General features: G+C 33.0%; 3 protein-coding genes across 4 annotated transcripts; 1 reads left to right on the forward strand and 2 right to left on the reverse strand.

Annotated features, from left to right (window-relative positions):
- Positions 1 to 4,638: 4,638 nt before the first annotated feature.
- Positions 4,639 to 10,230, reverse strand: LOC102617322 (chaperone protein dnaJ A6, chloroplastic). Of its 2 annotated transcripts, XM_052444754.1 has the most exons (9): positions 10,062 to 10,230; positions 9,259 to 9,420; positions 8,322 to 8,354; positions 7,352 to 7,493; positions 7,212 to 7,269; positions 6,304 to 6,346; positions 6,114 to 6,162; positions 5,941 to 6,021; positions 4,639 to 5,852 (listed from the first exon to the last, which is right to left on the reverse strand). In XM_052444754.1, exons 2-9 carry the CDS (start codon positions 9,363 to 9,365, stop codon positions 5,001 to 5,003), a joined length of 1,365 nt encoding a protein of 454 aa, XP_052300714.1. In that variant the 5' UTR covers positions 9,366 to 9,420; positions 10,062 to 10,230; the 3' UTR covers positions 4,639 to 5,000. The 2 variants fall into 2 exon arrangements, with proteins under 2 accessions (XP_052300714.1, XP_006466240.2); XM_006466177.4 differs by lacking the exon at positions 8,322 to 8,354.
- Positions 10,231 to 12,759: 2,529 nt separating this feature from the next.
- Positions 12,760 to 14,399, forward strand: LOC102617021 (hypothetical protein). Its single transcript, XM_006466176.4, has 2 exons — positions 12,760 to 13,783; positions 14,146 to 14,399. The coding sequence occupies exons 1-2, from the start codon at positions 12,922 to 12,924 to the stop codon at positions 14,190 to 14,192; spliced, it is 909 nt and encodes a 302-aa protein (XP_006466239.2). The 5' UTR covers positions 12,760 to 12,921; the 3' UTR covers positions 14,193 to 14,399.
- Positions 14,400 to 15,505: 1,106 nt separating this feature from the next.
- On the reverse strand, positions 15,506 to 18,254 carry LOC102616719 (uncharacterized). Its single transcript, XM_006466175.3, has 4 exons — positions 17,426 to 18,254; positions 16,498 to 16,593; positions 16,300 to 16,367; positions 15,506 to 15,974 (listed from the first exon to the last, which is right to left on the reverse strand). Exons 1-4 carry the CDS (start codon positions 18,047 to 18,049, stop codon positions 15,812 to 15,814), a joined length of 951 nt encoding a protein of 316 aa, XP_006466238.2. The 5' UTR covers positions 18,050 to 18,254; the 3' UTR covers positions 15,506 to 15,811.
- Between the last annotated feature and the right edge of the window lie 6,208 nt (positions 18,255 to 24,462).

Here is a 24,462-nt window from a genome sequence, read left to right on the forward strand (position 1 = left end):
ATATGTTAATAATTTTTATTTTATCAACTATAATGTCAATTAATAATTTCTTAATTTTTATGTAATATAAACATGATATGAGTAAAAGAAAACCCTACAATATTTTTTAATTTTAAAATATTATTATATTTTATTTTCTCTTTTAAGGTGCTGTTTTCTTTAAATATTTTTCACTTTTAATATCAGTTTAAGTATTATTTCAAACTTTTAGAGATTTAAAAAAAAATTAAATACTTTATAATATGGTGATGATTTTATTTTAAGTCTAATTTTTAATTTACTGAAATCATATTTTTATATCTACTATAAAATAAGTAAATGTGGAATGGGGTGGGGATAGTGGAATCATTCTCCACGTGGGTATTCCCCATCCCCAACCCACTAAATTTGTTGGGGAATGGAGGCAAAAAATTTTAATGGGGTGGAAAATGGGGTAGGCATCCTCACCCCCACCCCGCCCCATTGCCATCCCTAAACACACAAGCCCTTGAGCAATTATATATTCATCACAATTACAATAAACACACCTTCTTGTTATACCACTGGTTCTAAACACTCAAAAACTATACTACTGGTTCTAAACACTCCAAAACAAAATATTAAATTTATTTCATCTGTTTGTTTGGAATATACAATATGTGCACTGTTTTGAGGTGCCATATGAAACATCGTTTATGAATCTATTTAAATTCTTCAGCTTTCTTCTTCCATTCCAAAGCCATACACTCGATCCCCTTCCCCTTGTCCCCTTCCATCATTCCTCTAACCAGAACTTCAACTTCATCACGCTTTACATTCTGATTAATCTCCATGCCAGTCCCTCGACTGCTCATCGAAGAAAGGCCTTAACAGACTACACGAACCCCGTGGCATACACTTTCAATGGTCGAATTCCAATTCCATCGGCTATGAGTTAGAAATGCAACAGCTGCAGGGTGACAGAGGACTTGTTCTTGAGGAGACCAACTCACTAGGAAACCTCTATCCCTAATCTCTTTGCAATATTCTCTCGGTAACATTGCTGGATTTCCTGCAGCCGCCAAACCAGGCCTCACTACCAACAAAAATGGGTGATTGCTATTTGCAATACCCCACTAATTCGTTAACCTGTCGGTCCGACATCACAGTTATGCTGTCGAAACTAACAAACACAACCGACTTCTTTTGCCTTTGACCAAGCCATTCCAGACATTAGAAGTCATTTCTTTTGCCAGAGAATATATTGTTGTCGGCATAACCGATGCAGTTAGCTCAAAAGGGAGTTCAGTCACTTCCGGGCCGGGATTCAATGATTGTTGAATGAACGAAGTCAGTGGCCGACCAGGGCTTGAGAGACGCGAAACTCTTTCAAGCAATAAGGGTAGCGGGCCTATTGTGTAAATGCGAGGGAATTTGGTCTAACACTTCATGTTCAAGCTCATCAGATGCGTTTTTTTTTTTAATAAGCATCAAATGTGTTGAGAATGATAGCGGATGATTTTAAGCAATTTTGTATTTCATCTTTCATCTGATGAAACACGGCTATATATGTCTTCATCGCAGATATGTCCGTACATATCGTAGTTCTAGAGATGCGTCGTGTGACGTGTATTGTGGAACGCATTTATTGGCAGCATACGCGGGGAAAATTCTTGGGGGCTCGGATATATAGTTTCAACATAGTTTTGCCCGGATATATAACCGTCTATATATATTTTTTATTTGCCACTGAATTCTTGCCACCTGGATCTATTACCTGCTTTTTACTTGAGAAGTACACGTGAGTGCGCCTAAGACTCTCCTTGATGACATACGGGATAAAAAAAATCAGAAATTACTTTTGGGTCTTCTATAAATTATATGTATTTTTCTTGGATTGGACAATTTTGGTAAAATGACATCTAATATGGCCTTTCATTTCATCTGCATGTCGATGTACACAAAATATATCAATATCATTTCGGAATTAATTGCAGAAGGAAAGTTACCTTTGAAAGGAACAAGGCCTTTTTGGATGAGTTCGCCGAAAGACAAATAGGCCATAAAACCAAAAGCAGAGGGAGCATAGAATTGAACTTCTGGGTTGCGAAGCTCCGAAGGAGCTTTAATGTAAAAGTCATGAGCCCATCACATACAACGCATGTAACTGGAGGATTATTCAGCCTAGCCAATAGCTTTCTTCAAGCACCCAGGCAGCTCTTTTGAATCGAATCTGATAGAGCCCGCAAATCACGTGTGGCATCAACGTCCGAAAGTTGCAGCACATCATGTATTGCTTCAAGCCAAAAATCATGTAAGCCTTTTACAAAATCTAGCCCTCTGGAGCGAATTAAACGTATGTGGTTGTTTACAAAATTACGTAAAAGCCCCTGAAATGTAGTAGTTTTGGTAATTGCATTGACCTTATGCTGGATATGGAACAAACACAGCATGGGGTTTGTTTAATGAACCCATATTCGTCGACGAAGCAAACATATTGATGAACTCATTTTTAAGCTAAGCCAACTAAGTAGGTGGGAATTAAGACTCCTCCAGGCTTATTGGCTGCTCGAAGGTTCACTGGCTTATATAGAAATTCGCAGCTATTTTCTCCCGGCACTTTCAATGCAACTATTAGATATATTTTTCAATATTTATTAATTGTAGGAATACCTTGAAAAGAAAAATGTGAAAGTGATTAGTTGTTTATGTGCTCATAATTTAGAATTAGATAGAATAAAGTGTTTCACAGACTAGAAATATCTTCTTCTTTCTTAATTCTTCTATGTACTTTGTCTGTCCACGTCCATTTAACTTGTATGCATACACGTTTGGCCAGTTTTTCTCTTTTTAATTATTTGCCGCCCCATCTTTGTTGAGGATTTCTAATGGAAAATTTACAACCGTCTACCTGTTTGTTTTGTCTTTTTAAAAAATACACAAATATTTTTTTTTTCGGCGCGCCACCTGAAGTTTGCTTTTTGTTGCATTCGTCCACTTCCGTCTAATTTCCGTTAGTGGATTTAATAGAATGTTAACGAAATGACATTTTTATCCCTCAAAATTACAATTTAACCCAAAATAAATGGAAATTGGAGATAAATTGGATGAATTTATTTTTTTTCAAAGGTGGATGCTAGAAATTGGAGGAAAATAATGTTTGTTGCTTTCTAAATTTAGAAAATTTATATTTATTTTTTTGAAAGAGAAAAAATAAATACAAATTTTCTAAATTTAGAAAGCAACAAACATTATTTTCCTCCAATTTCTAGCATCCACCTTTGAAAAAAAATAAATCCATCCAATTTATCTCCAATTTCTATTTATTTTGAGTTAAATTGTAATTTTGAGGGGTAAAAAAGTCATTCCGTTAAGTTTGCTAATGGAAATTAGACAGAAGTGGAAGAATGCAACAAAAAGCAAACTTCAGGTGGCGCGCTGAAAAAAATAAGTGTTTGTGTATTTTTGAAGAAGACAAAACAAACAGGTGAACGATTATAAATTTCCCTTTTCTAATTTCAAGAATCAAGATAAAAAGTTTAAAGCTAACAATACCTGAATAAGAAGAGTACCCTGCCGTAATGCATACTATCGTCATTATCACGAGGCAGCAGCCCTCAGCAGAGCATGCCGCATTATTTGATTAATAAATCAAGAGACTAAAAGAATGAACCACGGGCATCAAACGATACCGCTAAGTGCTCAGAGGAGGCCACTAATAAGATTTAGGAAAACGATAATGAGCATCTTTTACCCTTACTACCTAACAAAAAAGAATAGGGTTAATTTTGTCATGCCCCCAAATGCTTCAACATATTTCACCACGCACCCATATATTTCGAAAATACTCACTCCACACCCAATTCCGTTATTTTGACCGTTTATTCTAACGGTCAAAGGGCAAATTTAGAAATTCATATCCTAAATATTATTTGATGATGATAAATTAAATTTATTTGATAATTTAATTGATGGAATTATTATTAATTACCTTTAAATAAAATTTTTTAATGTAAACATTAATTATTAAATTAACATTTTATCTCATTTTATTTTTCTCTAATTCAAGATAAGGGGTATTTCGGACATTTACTTAAATTTCAAATAGGACCGTTAAACATAACGGTCAAATTAACAGAATTGGGTATGGAGTGAATATTTTCGAAACATATGGGTGCGTGGCGAAAAATGTTGAAACATTTAGGGGCAGGATAAAATTAACCCAAAAGAATAATATCCCATGCTTTGTCTGAAGACTGCCCATCCAAATGACACAGACTAAACCAAACTAAGCATTCGAATGATTTTTATGCTTTAGTAATTTTTGGTGGTGCGCAATCGAGGGGACACTGGATCGAGTATAATTTCAGAATTCATACAACCCCTGATAATAAAATCTAATGCATGAAAACAAAGCCGTCCGACAACTCCATGGGCATTGACCCTGCCAAAAAAATAAAAATAAAAATAAAAATACATAGTTCAGAACAATTCGAGTAGAAATACTTGTTCAAGTATTAAACTTAGATCCCCATTCACACATTGACAGATATACAATTCATTTTGAGGGAATGAATTTGACCCCTGCAGCCATGATCAATAATCATTGACCAACGAGCGAAGTAAATAAATAAATAAAACCATTTCATCACAAGTGCACATTCGCAAAAATCATCAAGCTGTTGCAAAATTAAAGGATGGTATTATTGCACAAAATCTAGTCACACTCCAAAAAATAATTAATAGGTAACTTATGAAATCAAGTAGAAAACAAAATTAAAGAGGGATGCATCTCCCATTTCACCTCCATTAACCATTCTCAAAGATATCTTCTTGTGGTCAAAAGTATAGCAATGTAATTTCACCTACTACTACAGAAACTTGCTTACCCCATTTCCTCAGCTCAGACACACTGAGAACTGTCAAATTCAGAAATCCCCTTATCATAAGCCATATAGACTCAGCAATGACCGCCATAGAATGAAGAATGTTTCTTCGGGGTGAGCAACATAAATTTGATAAACATAAAAAGGCCCAAGCAACTATCTCCTGCTTGCTGTCTTTCCCTTGCTCAGATCAGCAAGCTCCTCAATAAGTTTTCTCTCTTCACTGCTCAATCTTTTCGGGATTTCAACTTGGACGCGTACCAACTGATCTCCTCTCATGTTGCTTTTATTTAGTACTGGTACCCCTTTCTTTGCCATAACAAGTGTTGTGTTCGGCTGGGTCCCAGCTGGGATCTTCAAATCAACCATGCCATCCACTGTTGGGACCTTTATGGTAGTCCCCAAAATTGCATCTATATATGACACTTTGCAGGTATATAAAATGTTGGTACCATCACGTTTTAGCACAGGGTCTGGGATAACTTCAATAACAACAAAGAGGTCACCAGGAGAACCACCTCTCCTTCCAGCATTTCCTTCTCCCCGTACTCTTAAACGGCTCTCAGTGTCCACACCAGCAGGAATTTTCAGACTGATCCGCTTTGTCCTCCTTACTCGTCCGTCCCCAGAACACGTGTTGCAAGAGGTAGACACTTCCCCGGTCCCACCGCATGAAGAGCAAGTCATTACCTGCTGGAAGACACCTAACGGAGTCCTTGCTGATGAGACTACTTGTCCCTGGCCACCACAGGTACTACATGTAGATGGCTTTGTCCCTGGCTTTGCACCAGAACCATTGCAAGTGCCACAGGTCTCAAGACGTGTTATCTCAATCTCCTTTTCAACGCCAAAAACAGCTTCCTTGAAATTTATGACAAGGCTGTAATATTCATCTTGTCCATCAACTGCTCTGCTCCTGGAAGCTCTGCTTCCCATGCCCCCCATTCCGCCCATACCACCCATGCCCTCAAATAGTGATTCAAACAAATCGAAAGGATTGCTGAAATCCTGGCATGCTCAAGTAGTTGATCCAAACTGGAGAATTAGAAGGGGCCAACAATAAATATATGCAATAATCAGTGGAAATTTAACTTACCCCCATGCCCATACCAGCACCTTTAAGTCCAGCCTCCCCATATTTGTCATATAAAGAACGTTTCTCATCATCTGACAGAACCTGAAGAACAGAATGGTTGTATTCCTTAAGATCAGATACTTTACACAATGAACAAAGTTCAATCATAAAATGCATAACTGAACCTTTTTTACCTCATATGCATTGCTAATTTCCTTGAACTTCTGTTCTGCATTAGGTTCTCTACATAATACAATTAAATGATTCCAAAAGTAAGCAAACTTAATTTTTGGAAGATTCATACAAACGAAATGGTAAGCTTTTTAAGTATTGTAACTTCCTTTTGAGATTATAGATAAAGAGAAAGAATGAGAAAGAACTTACTTGTTTACATCCGGGTGATAACTCCTTGCAAGCTTCCGATAAGCTATAAAAGATAAGTTTGAAAAGAGCCAGTAACATTAATTGACAAAATTTACAGGCAGCTACAAGTGACAATTGAGAAACATTATGCAGCAAACCAAGAAAAAGGAATATCCAGCGAATGTTTGCTACTTGAATGTAATTGATTAGGTGTACAAAAATACATAAGTTTATACTTCACCTTCCCAGATACTAGTTATAACTGTCCCATTTTAACTATAATTTATAGTCACCATTCTAGTGAACTGTAAAAAGATTTTTATCAGCGTCAGTCACCAACTCAAGTATATATATTTGCAGCACCTTAACATTTACAGTTTTGTGTAAACTACATAAGGTTTTCTGCAATTATATAATATTTCTCATAAAAAGACCATATTATATGTGATATAACCACTTTAAGTTATGGTATTGCTTCAACTTCAAAAGCAGCAGGACTTCAAAGAAGAAATTAAAATCAGTTATGTCATATAAAACGTAAATCTCTTTTCCCATGGACTTAGAAGAGTAAAAGGATAATGAAACACAAGCAAATTGTATATGCAGCTAAACTGAGAAACAAACAGAGAGACAAGATATAATGGACAAAAGATGGTACTGAATACTAATAAACTACAAGGCAAAGTGCGAAAAATAGAAAATAGTAATATTCATGGAGTTAGTAAAGATGAAACTCTAAATAATTCTGTAACCTTCAATTCAGACAACCACAAAACCTGGGTTAATTATCAAGCTTCAATAATTCGCAAAGTCATAATTAAACACAAAGTTGAATATCACACCAAAAAAGAAAGCAGAGAAGGACAGATCACAGATATAATGAACGTGATAGACCAGCTCACACCAGAAAAAATCGTAAGTCTACATACCGCTTTTAATTTCAGATTTACTTGCATTTCTTGACACCCCTAGAACTGAATAGTAGTCCTGCACATGAATACAATCACATGGTGAACATATCAATTACATCAACAGTGCCAAAAAAACAACAAATAAAGCCTATACTCACACTATCAGCTCTAACGATCAATCGTGCTCCCCTACGACGGTATGAAGTCTGAGATGGACTAGCATAAGATAACAAAGAGAAGGACTTGCGTGAAAAAAAGCTTGAACTTGGAGCAGCCAGACAGCTTAACCTGCTTGTGATGCTGCAGAATAGTACGATATTAGTTAGACACCCTTCACTAATCACTAAAATACAAAGTCTGACAATATGATATATCGAGCTTCAAACCATTGCCCACTTGAGAGAAACAATAAACTACTTCAGCCACCAAACAATAATATTCAAATACATCACATCAAATTTCTGCAATAGAGAAACCCCCATCCCATTTCTAGTTAGATGACATGTGCAAGCTGACTATCTAGCAAAGATCCACATATCACATTTCCCATCATACACAAAGGACTCATAACTCATCCTTAGGACTGCACGTGGAAGTATGTAACTATTTGATGTCAATGAAAGAATATACATTCAACCAATCAACTATCTAAACCCAACCAATACATCTTACACAGAGACCAGATGGTTATCAACCATTTTTTCCAATTTTCTCTGACATGTAGCTTCATAAAACAGAAGTTTCAATATGTCAAAGGATTTAAAAAAAATCACAAATTAATGAGAAAACCATTCAAGATAAATGGCACCTAGCAGGGCTAAGGAGATTCATCTCTCAGACTTCTTATTGCAACCCCAAACAACCTTAAAAAATCATTTTGATCTTGATCAGACAGACAGCGACCATTTCACACACACACAGAGAGAGAGAGAGAGAGAGAGAGAGAAGGTGAGGTGTCCAATAACAATATGTTCAAATCTATGATCAGATAATGTAAAAGGGCTTCCTCTATTTTTCACACGAGTAATTAAAAAATCATCTTCAAGTATCATCATTCTTGACAATCAACTAACAACATGTACTCTTATCTTTCAAGATTAATTCAACAGGCACTTGTTAATCACTCACTCTTCTTGCAGCAGGCCTCTTTTCCTTCCCCAACTGGCATAACGGCAATTGTGGTCAAAGAAGTGAAAAGTGGACAGCAACCAGTCATTTTTGGTGCATTATGCTCACAGAGGAATTACCACCCAGAGTGTTAACAAAAAAATATACATGTGCAACACATATCATGTTTCGTTAAATATTAACAAATGGATATTGGTCTAAGAAGTTTTGAGAAGTCCACTCACATTCGAACTTTCTTCTTCGGCTTTCCACAAGATAAATATGAATTGGTTTTTTATCATCTTATATTTTCAGATCAATATGGAATTGGAGTCAATCATTTTATAGATTGATCTTTTCCATCTTCCGCAGGAGATACCTCAATGTAAACGTAATTCGATGAGTTTGAGAATAATCTAGAAGAACTCTAGTTGAGGACAAGTCAAACAACCACCTCAGACCCACTATTCACAATTAACCTAAGCTTTTCTTTTCCTTTACTCTGCCCGTAATGGCTTTTCTACTATCCTCCACACATAACAGGACCTTCACAGCCCTTGCATCATATATCTATAGTACAGGTAACTTCGAACTAGAAAGCACATATAAATAGGATTATCAGAGCTCATGGAAGTTCAAAACATTACAAGCAACATATAACGACATTTAGTCGATGGACGTATCAGACGTTCTTAAAATAAAATGTGTTCTTATTTTATACTGGGCACAATTTTTTTTTTTTTTTAATATTACTTAATCAGCAGGGTCACTTGGAAAAAATGCATTACAGCAGAACATGCTGCGTTCAAACATGCTCATGGGCCAACCACCAGGCCTCAAAGACAGCACAGCTTTATCAACTATTTGGAAATCTAGGAGTATATAATTTCATTCAAACTAGCCAGTATAATACTTCCACATATATGAAGGGACAAAATCAACTAATAAAGGTGCTCACCCAGATTGGCATGTTGACATCCTGTTTGGGGTAGAGGATCTTAGCATAAACTGAGGACGAATACCCCACTGAGCAACCCATGTACTTCCACAAGGTATAATGGCCATCTAAGTTGTTTTAGCAAGGGAAAAGGGGCTGATCAACTGGCCTAATCTGAGTTTCCTGCAAACAGAAGAACATTTTTCAGAAAAGAGCAAGCCAAAAAGAAGAATACAAACATAGTAGAAGTTTAAAAATCAAAATGATAAAACAAAATCCTTTAGAATCTGGAACAAAATTATTTGCAGCATCTGGATATTGACTAAGACAAATAATTTGTTCGCCAGAAAACAAAAAGATATCAATTGACATCCACAGACTTTATCAAAAGCAATGCCAATTAAAATGGTAGCTATACTAGTAATCATATTGCTTATTAGCTCAGAAAATTATATTTAATTATTATTTTCCACAACTCACTCACATGCAGCAAAGCACATTTTCCCAAAATATTAGGGTTTTAATAATTAATACCCCACAACAAGAAAACTTAATAGGCAATTGCACGGGAATAAAATGGCAAAAGAGACCTAAATAAGTAAGAAAATAATAGAAACATGAATGACAATAAGCAAAAAAACAGCATTAAATATAAACATAAATTCACACAGTAATTTTTTCAATAACTACAGACACAAATTTATGGAAATACGAATATACAGTCCAGAAATGCCGTTAGGTAGTACGTAAACTAAAAAAAAAATAACTTTTTTTTGGGTGACGAAATTAGGGCAGCTAAAGAGAAGCCATGTTGCAAAACGAACCTGACTGTTGTCGTTTAATCTTATCTTCTCCGTCGTCTCGTTCCCTCTTAAAGGTTTTAGAGAGGGAGAGCAGCGGAAGAGAAGCGCACGAGCAGTTGGAGGATGAGGCTAGTAGGCTACAACAACTCTCTCAATTTTACTGGAGAACAAAATGTACACACTGATTAAGGAGGGCTATGATTCTCTGCTTTTTCATTTACTGATTTAGGGTACAGATTCGATGCTCAACCGTTAGATTTAAATTTAACATGGACCGGAGCCGGGCGGACCGGTGAACCCGGGTCGGAATTAATTAGATAAATATCGTTACTAGAGTCTTCTAATGCACAAATAAATTACTAGAATTTACTTAGAAAAAAAATCAAGTACGCTCCGCTTATATATATTTAACATTTTGTAATTGGAAATTAATATAATCAATGAAACTAAAAGAAATACAATATATATTTCTTAGCGGTATTGTTTATATGGGTAATTAATAGATGAAATATATTTTATATTGATGACATCATAATTAATATATCACATTTTTTTTCTAATATTACATACTTACGTACACAATTTCAAATAGATATACAAGTGTAAAATTTCAAAGGTTAATTCAAAATTTTAATTTATAAATTTATAAAAACGTGTACTCCCATAACATAAGATGAGGATTAAACACTTAATTTTTAAAATAAATAGAGGAATTATTGTCTACGGCCCTATAAAGTTGTTGGTAATGTATTGCTTTGATTAGGGTAATTTTTAAAAACCTCCCCTTAGGTTTGAGGCTATTGCAAGTAGATGGTGAAAATTATTTTATTTGTAAAAGGCCCCCTACCGTTAGTTAAAATTTTCATTGACTAACTGTTGACTTTGAAAAGATAATATTACCCCCAATATTTACAATTCTAAATATTTATAATTTCATAAGTAATTAAAATAATTATTTTCATCATGATCAAGTTATTGATATTTCCTTAAAATCTTAAAAAAATAAAATTACAAATCTTAAAATAATTTTTTTAAAGTTTGTAATAAAATTACAAATCTTAATTATTTGATATAAAAATATAATTTTTTAAAGTTTGTAATAAAATTACAAATCTTAATTATTTGATATAAAAATATAATTTTTTTTAAGTTTGTAATTTTTTTTTAAAGATTTTAAGAAAATTTTAACTGACGTAAATTATTATTGGGGGTAATATTATCTTTTTAAAGTCAACAGTTAGTCAATGAAAATTTTAACTAACGGTAGGGGATCTTTTACAAATAAAATAATTTTCACCATCTACTTGCAACAGCCTCAAACCTCAGGGGAGGTTTTTAAAAATTACTCCTTTGATTACAAGTGTGTTTTTGTAAATTTTGTTTAATATATATGTTAAGCACGTCACGTGTGATTTTCACAAGATAATTTCGTAATTATTTGACTGCGCTGCCTGCTTTGTATATGTCAATCAAACAAACAGTAGATCGATACATGTATGTGAACGTGCGACTCAGATTCAGCTCCCCAGGTAAAGTGAGCCCGGCCCGTAGTAACAACTGACTGGCTTAGACTTTTGTGTTACTTTAGTCTTTGGGCAGCTATTGCCTGTAGACATGATTGACATTTGCTTGCCTCAGGCTGAGTCAGGCTGTACAAACTACAAAGGGCTTCAATGGGCCAAGCCCAATCCTTTACGTTTTATTTTCTTTTTTTTTTTATTCCGACAACTGTCTTCTATCTGTAACTACAACAAATTATTAAATAATAAAATTAACTCACTCATCTGACTAGACCTTAAGGAAGATTGTTTTCTACTATTAGAACTAGACCTTAACTTCCCACTAAAAAGTATACACCTTAGTTAAAAATTCTCTTTTTATATGAACTTTTAAACTTATAACGCCTCGTATATGTTTATATATTGTAAATTTTTTTATTAAGTATATAACAGATTCTTCTTCTAAATTTTTAAACGCGATGGAATCGAACACCCCCACTTTTTTCCTGAACAAAGGTTGGTAAATGGTGATCTCTATATACGAGCTTCTGAAATCCAATTGACTAGAAATCAGAGCAAACGATGGCTTAAGCTATCAATAATTCAGAACTGTACATATGCTTTTGAAGATACACATATATATTCGTGGAGATAATAATGGCATATATTCGCTCTTAAACACTCGCAAAAAGTACATTAAATATGTGTTTGAGAAGTTATTCCAACCTTCTCTTAGAATACTATAATCAGATTTGAGTGGTGCTGTAAATCAAGTTTGAACTAATAAATCCATTCGGTGACTATTAATCCTAAGTACTAGTGTCGCTTGATTTTTATCTTAACCCGACACCGTGTAAGACACGGGAGGCTGGAAAAAATGCTTCGAAAGTCCTTTTGAGACACATATGAAGTAGTAAACAAATTAACCAGTTTGCTGCCTATAGATATAGTTATTTAAAGATAAAGTATTAACTAATGAGTTCTATTAAGGCATGTCTTGAGAGCATATACGTAATGCTTATTTTGAGACTTGCTTAAGATATTTGCTATTTAAATTCAAAAATCTCACTGCACCATGTACATTAATTTATTTGTATAATTGTATGTTCTGATATTTGCTATTTAAATTCATCCCCCCCCCCCCCCCCCAACCCCCCCAAAAAAAAAGAAGTTAAAGTTGTGGATTGTTTAACTGGTCATGTAAGACAGAAAATTACTCTCTACTGTTTACATTCACTGTTACCTAATGAAGTCAATATTCCTTTAAGAAACTTAGAAGTTAATCAAAAATCACTACATGACAGCATAAGCATCTACTTTAACCTTTCTAGCTAGCTAGAGATAACAAGAGATGAGCAAAACCAAAGCACTCAGCAGAATCAATGGCAATCCTGTTTTCCTTCTTCATCTTCCTCCTCCTCTCCCTCTCTCCCCCACAGCGCACGTTAGCCGGGGACCAATCCTGCCGCCCAACCTGCGGCTCACTAAAGCTCAAGTACCCTTTCGGCAGCGGATACGGCTGCGGCTCCCCACGGTTCCACCCCTTCGTAACGTGCGAACCCACCTCAAACCAACTCACCCTCACAACCCACACTGGCTCATATCCTGTAACTTCCATATCCTACGCCACCTCAACCTTAACCATCACGCCGCCCTATATGTCAACATGCAACTCCATGCAACAGTCACCCAATCTGGGCCTTGATTGGACCAGCCCGTTTCAGCTCGGCCCATCAACTTTCCTCCTCCTCTCATGCCCCTCACCGACCTGCTCCCTAGCCATCAACGGCTCCCCTGTCTGTGACTCTTCATCCTCCCACCTCTGTGACTCCATTTACACGTGTCCCTCCGTCACCGGCCTCGGACTGCCGATGTTTCCGCCGAGCAACACGTGTTGTGTTTACTCTCCCGCAAATTTTAACAGCAAAGGTGAATTGGACCTGCGGTCGTTGAAATGTGAAGGATACACGTCGATTGTGTCTCTCCAGGATTATCCGACAGACCCGAACCAGTGGCAATACGGGGTTTTGCTGAAGTACGCAAACGGAGCTTTTGATATTTATGACATCGATAATAAATGCAACGCCTGCGAGGAGAGTGGCGGTGTATGCGGATACGCTCCTCCCGGTAACTCTTTTATTTGCGCGTGTGATATTGGTTACAATACAACGACCCAGTGCCGTAACTTCTTCAACAACGATCAGGAGCAAGAGATTTTTTGGAGCTCCGCGTCGTTACAGATCTGTAAGTGTTTTATTAAATTATATTAACTGCATATGCAAAAGGTGTGTGGATGAGCCCCGGAACAGCAGATGCTTTGCATGCCAGAACCGGTATTGCAAAACCACGTCAGTTTTTGTTATTCATAGGGGAATATGCCAAAGTGATTTGTCTTTTACCATAAAGACGTTTTCATTCTAGGACGTGAGATTATATATATATATATATATATAATAAATAAATAAAAGGCCGTGGGGAATGCATATATATGTATGTAATTAGTTGCTAATTACCGCGTTTCTGTTCTAACTTTAAAGCACGGCAGCTAAATTGTTGACTTCTAAATTGACTTCAATTTGAATTTATATGTTTGATTCATGTTACAGGGAAGAAGTGGTTTTGGATTTTGGCTGGTTTAATTCTAATCATCTAGCAGCTTTCGGAGCAGGACTGCAGGAGATATCGGCTGATGAGTACAGTCTGTAAAATGTAAATCTTAAGCTTGAAGTGGTTTTGTTTTTGTATGGAGAAGTTATCAATCAGCCGAAATTGGTAATGTTTGCAAAATAGAAATAAGAAATGATCGCCATTCTTGTGATTCACAATTAAGTAAGCATAATGAATCAAGATCCTCTCATTATCTGTTCTTCTTTTTTTTGAGTAAATTTGATTGATGTGATTGAAAATTAATAAATTAAAAAGTAAAGGTAATTAAATCTTAATTATATATTAAGACTAAAAGACAAATTGTTCTGTAAAAGATTAAGAGAGCTCAGATCATGAAAATATCTTAATATGTAATGAAAAAGTAATTAACGATTATCATGTGCAACACATCTCATAGAAAGTCCTAGTGAAAAGAGATTTTTTTAATTTTTCACCATGACACAGTAAATTTGAATATTTGATTAGGTATGAAATAAAGGCCAATCCTTAAAATCTGGAAGAAATGAAGAAAAGAAAGACACAGTTCTGGTTGATCTTCCCCTTGCTCTATAGTAATGCCGCCGGGGTTACATATGATAAGCTGGAATAAAGTTATTCCTTTCTTGGTGAGACTAGCTAGAGATTCTCCGCTTCTTATATTCTCAATTATGCAATTGATTTGGTGAAGTATCATCTACCCAAAAGCAACAAGCATACTGCCTTACCACTTGAAGAAAATCTAACACACATAATAATCTACTCTTTACCAGCTTCTAATTGTGTCGATTGCCCTTTCTCTTGTTAGAATTACTGTACATAGAAATTAATAATCCAGGTTTCAGAAACAATTTACATGCTAAGTTTGGGCTTTGTAAGACGCCAAATATCCATATAATGCCCAAGGGGTTGATTCATGGTTCATAACTGTTTCTTGACAATATGTCAATATTCCTGATGCTATATTTTTCCAAGGCAGGTCAATTTCGTTGTTAATGGTGAGATTATGAATTCAGATTAAAGAAAAAAATTCTGTCCACAAACAAACTATTGGCGTAAGAAGCTCCAGTTAATCATACATTTTGATAGGCAAATGAGATGCTTAATTAATAAAGCAGTGCTCAATACATTAAACAAAGCAATAGAAGGTAAACGGCCTTAAGGGTTAAGAGAGATATCTGATTTCAGGAATTCCACAAGAATTGATCAAAGATTAATCATGAGCAACCAAATATGTGTAAACAATCGGGAGAAAAAAGAATAGTAGTTCCTCGTATAATTCAATGCAGAAAATAGCATTTCTCCAAAAACAAATGACCACCATTCATGAGGACAAAAGAAGTGGATACCAGCCTATTAATATATCATCATTTGATGAAACATATCAAACCCAAGGGTTCATGTAGCTAAATAGCTTGTTTTCTCAGAAAATGTCCTATTTTCTATAATAATTTAACAATTCTATATCTTCTAAATGTACAAATGCAAACCTTTACAGACTTCAAAGAGGTAATGTTATCCACACACTATATATATAGATATAGATATAGATATATATCTCACAATCTAGGCTCAGCTAACAATTGGGCAAACTCCTTAATTCTGTTTTCATTTTTCTTGGCATACCTTTCAATCTAACTTGCGGTCATTGCTGTGATTTCCGTTCTTAGATTGAGGAAGTTGATCAGTGAGGAAAGCTTTCATGGATTTGTACATTTCTTTTGGCTTCTCCATATTGACTGCATGTCCAACTTTCTTTAAAATTTTTAACTCTGCATTGTCACCCAAGTGCCTGTAGTGTAATAGAAAGCCATCATAAAAAAATTTTAAAAAAAAAAGTTAAAAAACAATTCACAAGGCAGAGATATCACACAAAACTCACTTGGTTTGAAGAAAAGATGAAAATAAGCAAGGAGCTTCAAGTGGCTAAAATAAAATAAATACATGTGTGTGTGTGTGTATTTTATTCATTTCATTTACAGGAAATAGGTAAAAGGTCCAAGCCAGTTAAGATGGTTTTTATATTTGGAAGATATTCTGTCAAAAAATCATTTCTCTACACAAAAATGTAAAATGCCAAAACCCTGTACTAAGCGTGTCAAGTAGTTGAGAGTAACCTTTTTAATCTGTGAGCCAATTCCACTGGGAATACCTGGTCATGTTCTCCCCAGATAATAAGAGTAGGCTGCAAAATGGAGAAAGTAAATGCCTATCAGAAGATGCCAAGAATTAAGGAAGAAAAATGAAGATTTCAAAATAGTCAAAATTACTTAAGGCTGAAATTTTTGACAAATGTATTAAGATGTGGAAATAACCTGGGTTATCTTGGGAAGATCAGAGAGTTTTCTTCCCTTAAATAATAATGCCTCAATCAACTCGTTCCTCTCCTTAAGGTATGTCGTATACATAACCTGCACAAAATCAAAAATTCACAAAACAGAAGTCAGGCAAAACAGAACAGGGAATATAGTAAATCAATAATAGCGGACTTCCAAACATGTAAACGGCACCAATCAAAAGGAAAACATGCTTTCTTGATCTTGATGACTAAAACTTCTCCACAGACAGTAATTTAAATGAATTGTACTTGGAAATTGAACACTTGTTGACCTTTAATTGTCAGTTTACGAAAGCTTATCACAGACATAAATATTAATGAGAAAGGGAACGAACTTCTTGAAGATCTTTTAACAAGGTAAAAATGATGTCGTCTGTTATACAAGTAATTATCTGGTCATCAAAGAGCCTAGCAAAAAGGATTACAGCAAATGTTGCCAGAAAAAAGCACAGTAATATAGGACACATTAGCAGTTTATGTCTGTCATACAACTCCAAGATGCTTCAGGCTAGTTTTGCTTTTATGATTTTCAGACCTTAATTACATCTAATCACTTGGCTGCTAACACAATAAAACCCAAAAAAGCTAACCTCTTTTCATCTGATTACAGTTCCAATTTCTAAACTATATTGATCCCATAAGTGACGTTGCTCATTTCAGGAAGCACACTAGCGCACATGAAGCAAGCAATCATGCAGGGGTCGGGAATGAAGTTGAAGTGTTGGATCAACAAAGCAGTGCCGTGTGCTACTGTAATTGATTACGGAACCTCTCAGGTTTTATTTAATACTAAATAGAATATTTGAAAAAATAAATAAAAATCAGTAATTAATTTAATAAATCCAAAATAAAAATGAAACAAATTTGAAATTTGGGAAATGAAAAGAAAACTACTCAGTACTTACGCCGATAAAATCACGGAAGAAACAGGAAGGGATACTTTTAGGGGGCTTGTAGAAGGTTAACTTCAACAGCTGCCTCACTTTCTCGGGTCTCTGAGGGAACAAAATCTCGGCAGCTTCGTTAATGTTCATAACCTTAAACAACCCGTCATCCATGTCCTTTTCCTCCATGCACACCCCGGCGCATATTAGCACCACCCGCCCAACCTTCTCCCTAAACTGTGCCGCCATGCTGTAGCCCACGAACCCCCCGTAGCTCATCCCGACGACGTGCGTCTTGGCGACGCCGTGGGCGTCGAGAAGGCCCATCACGCACCGCGCCTGGAAAGACTCGGACCGGTCCGGCCGGGAGGTGTAGGAGTCGCCGAAGAACAGCAGGTCGGGAACGTAGACGTTGAACTTGGAGATTAAAGGAGAAATGAAGTCGGCCCATTGCCACATTGCGTTGGCGCCGATGCCGTGGATGAGACAGAGATTTGGCTTGTTTTGTTTGTGCGTCTTGGGGACCCAGCAGTGCATGACCGTGCCCTCTCCCAGATCGACGGTCGAGGATTTGAGACCGGAGTGAGCGAAGCTGTAGCGATAACAAGAGTTTCTTGCTGCAGTGAAGCTGAAACACTTGGCCATTATCTGCCAGAAGAATCTGAGTCTTTGTCTTTTTCTTTTTTCTTTTTGGGTACCTTTTTTCTGAGAAGTTGTCGATCAGTGATACAATGAACAAAACCAAGTGTTCTAATCAGAGCATTTAAAGCAGAAGAGAAATTATGGAAGTAAAAGACTGTGTGGGCGCAAATACAACTTGTGCGACAAAGAAAGATAGAAAAATTTACATCGACTCACTGGACCGTATTTGTAATAATGTCTTGCCATACATAAAACATTAATGTGAAGTAAGCCAGTAGTTTAAAGTGTGGTGGTTGGAACGTATCCTCATAATTGCGAGATTATGAGTTTAAACTCCTATAATAAATTTATAAAATTTTATTAATTATGTAATATTTAGTTCGATTTTGCACAATAGATATATAAAATTTATAAATTAATTTCCGTAATTATTTAATTATAAAATATTTATAAATTAATTTTAATAATTATCTGATCATAAATATTAACGTACTCATCTCATAAAATATGAATTATAATTAAAAAAAAAGTGAAAAAACTTTATACGTAACTTCATAATTGCTGCATTATTGGTAAGTTAAAAATACATGCATATGCACTAATTTTGTGCTCCCACACTTTTTTATTTTACTAATTGGTCAGTTTCAAATTAATATTTATGTTTTAAAATTAAATTAAGGAGACAGTAATAACCAATTCGTCTTATTTTGAATCTCTTTCACGAACAAAATTCTCTCCAACAAAAGTAATCGATTGTTCTTTGTTTCTAAAGGACGAAAGCTGCCTTGGCATAAGATTCTTTGAGTAAGCAGTTTATTCAACTATTTTCACCTTCTAGAAAATGATTTTTTAAAATTATAACGTTGAGAAAAAAAAATTGAAATTTTTAGATTAAAAAATAATTTTAGACCACAAGTTCATGTCTGGCGGCCTAGATTCTGGAATCTGGATAAATGGGTTAGGCTTGATTGGCCCCTTTATATATTTTGCATTTTGTTTATACAAAAATGGACGGCCAGCAAAATCTTTCTATCTCAATTTGATTATTATTTGTTTAGGGGAAAATAATTATTTAAAAGAAAGAAAGGAAAGACAAAAAAAGCGAGGGTTGTTGTCTTGTTGTTGAGCTACAACCAATGGGGATCAAAGAAGTAGAGCCAGCTCATCGGTTCCTGTGTCAGCTTTTAATAATTTCTTTTTATGGAACCATTAGATAATTGGTTCATTTCTAAAATAAAATAAAATAAAAATAAAACATTGCAGAGAGCGCCTAATAAATTTTGGACAGCGTACAGTAAGAGTTGTGCAGTTTTGACCATTTAAAATTAAAAAAGGAATACGGGTATTGCAGTTATTGTGGACTGCGGTTCTATTGGCTCGACTTTATGGGAATGAGACAATGAGTCCTGTTTTTTGTGTACTCTAATATTTTACGAATTGATGCGTGGATGAGATCTTTAATTTAATATAATAACTATTTATACGATGATTTTTTAAAGTAAATAAATAAATATATATATATATATATTATAATATTATTTATTTATTATATAACTCATATAATATTTTGATATATTTTAAAATTTTTCGTACTTAATTGTGATAAATTATCACCCGATCACTTCAACTTTATCAAAATTACAAGTCTATCTAAGAATTTACTTAATGTGCATTATTTTGTTTTGGTTGGTTCAGTTCAAAATAAGGATGGCAATGGGGTGGGGTGGGGGTGGGGAGGCCTACCCCATTCCCCACCCCATAAAAAATTTTACCCCTATTCTCCAATATATTTAGTGGGGTGGGGATGGGGAAGTCATTCCCATATGGGAAATGACTTCCCCATCCCCACCTCATTCCATATTTACTTATTTAATTATTTTTATAATAAGTATGAATACATAATTTCAATAAATAAAAAATTAGAGACTTAAATAAAATAAAATCATCACCATTTTATAAAGTATTTAAATTATTGAAAAAAACTTCGAAAGTTTGAAACAATATCTTGAAATAATATCAAAACTACAAAATGTTTGGATAAATAATAACTAAAAGAACAAAAATGTATAGAAAATGTTTCAAATCCTTCTTTCTTTGGCTTCATCTTCTCTTTATCATATTCATATAGCCTATGATTGTCACTTTAATCCTGCAATATCAAATAATAAAATTAATTACAAGCCAAGATAAAAATAAGCATTAAATTGCATATTTGCATATACTTTCGTATGTCAAGTCAAGATCAAGCTATAATTAAAGTATTAGCGTATAGTAAAATATTTTCAACTTACTGAACTTTGCCGAAAATTGTTGAAGAATGAGGTTGGATTTGTTTGAAGGAATCAAAGTAGCGGCAGTTAGGAGAGAAAAGAAAAAAATAATATTGTTTAGGGTTAAGTAGGAATTGTATTTTAGGAATTTTTTTAATTATAATATATTTATTAATCTATATTAGTTAAAAAATACTAATTAATATTTTAATTACTAAAAAATTAGCAAATAAAATTTAAAAATATTTTCATATAATGGGGATTGGGGTGGGGAGTGCAAAACCAAACCCCACCTCATTAATGATTTGGGGATTATTTTTCATCCATTCCCCACCCCATTCCCCAAAAATTATTTAAAATTCACCCCATATGGGGCGAGGCCCCATGGGGCTCCAAACCCATGGGGAGTTTTGCCATCCCTAGTTCAAAAGCATAATGAAATTAAATTTAAACTAGCTAGTCCATAATTTTATAAACTAAACATTAGAATTGAATCGAACTAAACTAAATTAATCCAAGTTCAATTTTGTTTGATTCTATGATTTGGTTCGAGCAATTATTTTTTATACTTTATGAAAAATGACATAATTGTAATATACTATTACTACAATAATAATCTTCACAAAATTAAACAACACAATAAAGTGCAACAATTGTCAAGAAATTCCTTGTAAATTACAAAAGAAACTTCAAATCTTCATTACTGCTGAATACTCTTCCAATTAACATTTTTTGATCATTCAACTTTTACATTCATAATACCTATAGGGTGCGTTTGGTACACTGTATTGTATTATGTTGTATTGCATTATTTTAATGCTGGTGTATTATGTTATGCTGTATTGCATTAGTATTATATTATAACAATACTGTACAATGTTTGGTGCTACACTATACTGTAATAATTTTTAATTAAACTATATTTGGTGTTACATTATATTGTATTAATTTTTATGATTAATTAAATTAAATAATTAAAAATTATATTTATTAATACTTAGAAAAATAATAAATATAGAAATCTTAATTGTAGAAATTTAACAATTTTTTAGTAAATATTAAAAATTAATGATTAAATTTCTAAAATTTGTATTATAATTATGATAAAATAAATTTATAAAATTTAATATTATATGTAAATAATAAATTTAGATTATAATTGTTAATATAAATTAATAAATTATTATTCAATAATATTAAATTATATTTTAATTTACAATATATTATTATTTTTACATTTTAATATATTAATAAATTTATAATTTAATATAAATAATTATAAATATTTAAATTTGTATAAATTTAAATAATATTAATTTTAAAATTAATATTAATGTAAATAATATTATAATATTAATATATTGTTTACATTAATCATTAATCATTAATAAATAAAATAATATTATCATATAATTCTAACAATAACTTTGCACTATCAATCAATCATTTCGTAGTTGACTACATAAGAGTTTCTTTAGAAATCTTTACAAATAAATTGAATTAGTAGATGCTGCTAAAGGGAGTGGTGAAGCCATACGCAAAAAGGAAGAGACTCGTAGAATAACAGAGGTAAGCATACCAACTGTTGAGTCCAAATAAAATTAATTGATTGAAGAGATTATATAATATATCTTCTATATTAGAGTATACTTTTTCATAAATTAGATTATTTTTATATGTGTATTCGATTAATCACATTATGATTAAATACATGTGGTACGAACCCAACAAATGAGATAGCATATATCGATAATATTAGGAAAAAAAAAATCATTTGATTGTGCATATAGGCACACCAGTTGACATATTAACACTCTCTAAACTCGAATATAGCCATTACTCGTGTGTCGAGTGATTTACCGATAAGGTGTTAACTCACAGATACTACCATTTGTTAACATATAATGCCACTCGCAATAGTGTTAATTGCTACATGATAAACGTTGTTTGATATATTGCATAAGAAATGCCAACTTCTTTTTTTTGGTTAAAAAAAAAAAGAATAAAGATGTGCTAACTCATTTGTATTAAATTTTCACTCTGACACATGTTGGACCTTACCATAATAACTTTAAATTATAAAGAGTACAGAAATGTTACCAAATATTTTTTATGCATCTTAAAAGCATCATTTTGTTTTTAAACCAAAACTTGTTCCAACAAAATCATCCAAATTCATTTGAACCCACAAATTTTCTACATGAAAACCCATTGAGAATATCAAATTTGCCGATTTCAAAATTAAGTGAATGCTTTGGATAGATCGACCGGTGATAGGTTGCGAGACATCATCAGAACTTTGAGACATAATTTAGGTTTTGTTAGATCGGCCCAAAAATTCTACGTTGTTCAATTGATTGGATTACTATGGGTAAGTAGCACTTTTTTTCTTTAATTTTTTAGCTTATATTTCATATTATTTTGTTGGCCTGCCACGTTAGATAAAAAAATGGGTAGATCTTGAATTCATGAAGATTTTGACTGATCATTACATAAAAAATTGAGTAGATCTCGAATCTAGAATGATATTGACACACAAGCAATATAGGGATAAAATTAAACCAAATTCACTGATTTTTTTAATTATTTTTTGTGTATAATAATTTTGATTCATGTATCTGTGCTTAATTTTTGTGCTGCTTGTTCATTTGGTTGTTGAGGTAAACCATATATTTTTAAAATTTTGAAAAAAAGAACATTATTTTATATATTTAATCCTATAATAGTAATTAATATGTAACTTAAGATCTTTAATTATTATAAATGCTTACTTATTTTCACATAAGACGATTTTTAGTGTTTATAGAACATCGTTCCTTATTCGTCAACTAATTACCACATGTACATATTATCATGATTGAATAAAGTATATATATGATAATGAATGAATAAAAAATAAACAGTAAGAATACCCATTTTTTTAAAGAAGATAATCGACTTTTAATAACTTAACAAATTTGAATTGATTTATAGTGCTTATACTATAAGTTACAGATATGTTGTTGCAGTCAAACTTTATTAATTATTTTTAATTGACAAACCATATGTATAAGTTACAGAAAATAAAGCATGAAAGCAGTGGGTGTAATGAAAGCAGAAAATAATCCCTATTATTTTTATAATAACAATAATTTTATTGCAGTAAAATTTTAAAATATTACTTTTATTTTTAAACATATTTTTATTCATATTTATTATAAATTAAGATAAATTATACAAATAAAAATTAAAATAAAATAATTAAGTACTAAAAATAAAAAATATATATTTCATGTGAACAAAAAATTAATAATAGGATATCTTTCTTGTACATTTTATTATTTTTTAAATATTTTTCTCATAATAAATATATATCTTATATCCCAAAATAAATTATCAAGCAAATAACCCATTCACCTCCCTTTTCTTTCAATTTTTTTTGGTGTTAGTGGGCCTTTTGGATATTATAAAAATAGTAAGAGGTAAGTGGCATTGATATTGAGGTCTGCTGTACGAAAAAAAATAAAATTGTAACTCCAAAATAAAAATTAATAGTGTATAGTAAATGTAACTTTAAAATAATTATTTTGATAAAATTAATAAAGATATTATAAGTTTTTTTAATATAAGTAGTAGATTAAATTAATTCAAATTACAATAATTAATGTTTAACAAAATTTTAATATTATAATTTTTAAGGCACAATTATTTAATTTCAACACCAAATAAGGTTTAAGTGTGAATGATTCAATAATCAAATTGTTATTTGTGGGTTATGTTCTAAATAGTCTGTATGTGTTATGGTACAAATTTCATTCACATAAATTGCATATGAAAACATTGAATTTATAACAAATTTTGACAAGTCATCCTCATATAAGTTTTATAAAACAGAGCATGATTGTAGAAAAAATAAAGTTGCTTGCAGTAATAGTGTTGACCTAATTTTTTTTTTTGATAAGTAGTGTTGACCTAATTTGATAATTAATAATGTTAGAACATATCCAAAAGTCTCTATAAATTTTATTTTTAAAATATCTATTTGCTTACCCATGTGGCAAATGGAAGGGTAGAAAAATATGATATTCTCCAAAAGACTCTTCAAATAAAAATAAGTTAATAATATTTTAATCAAATAATTATTTTTTAAAAAAAAAAGTCAATAGC

This window comes from Citrus sinensis, chromosome 7 (genome assembly GCF_022201045.2).
Source record: "Citrus sinensis cultivar Valencia sweet orange chromosome 7, DVS_A1.0, whole genome shotgun sequence".
NCBI classification, from domain to species: Eukaryota; Viridiplantae; Streptophyta; class Magnoliopsida; order Sapindales; family Rutaceae; genus Citrus; species Citrus sinensis.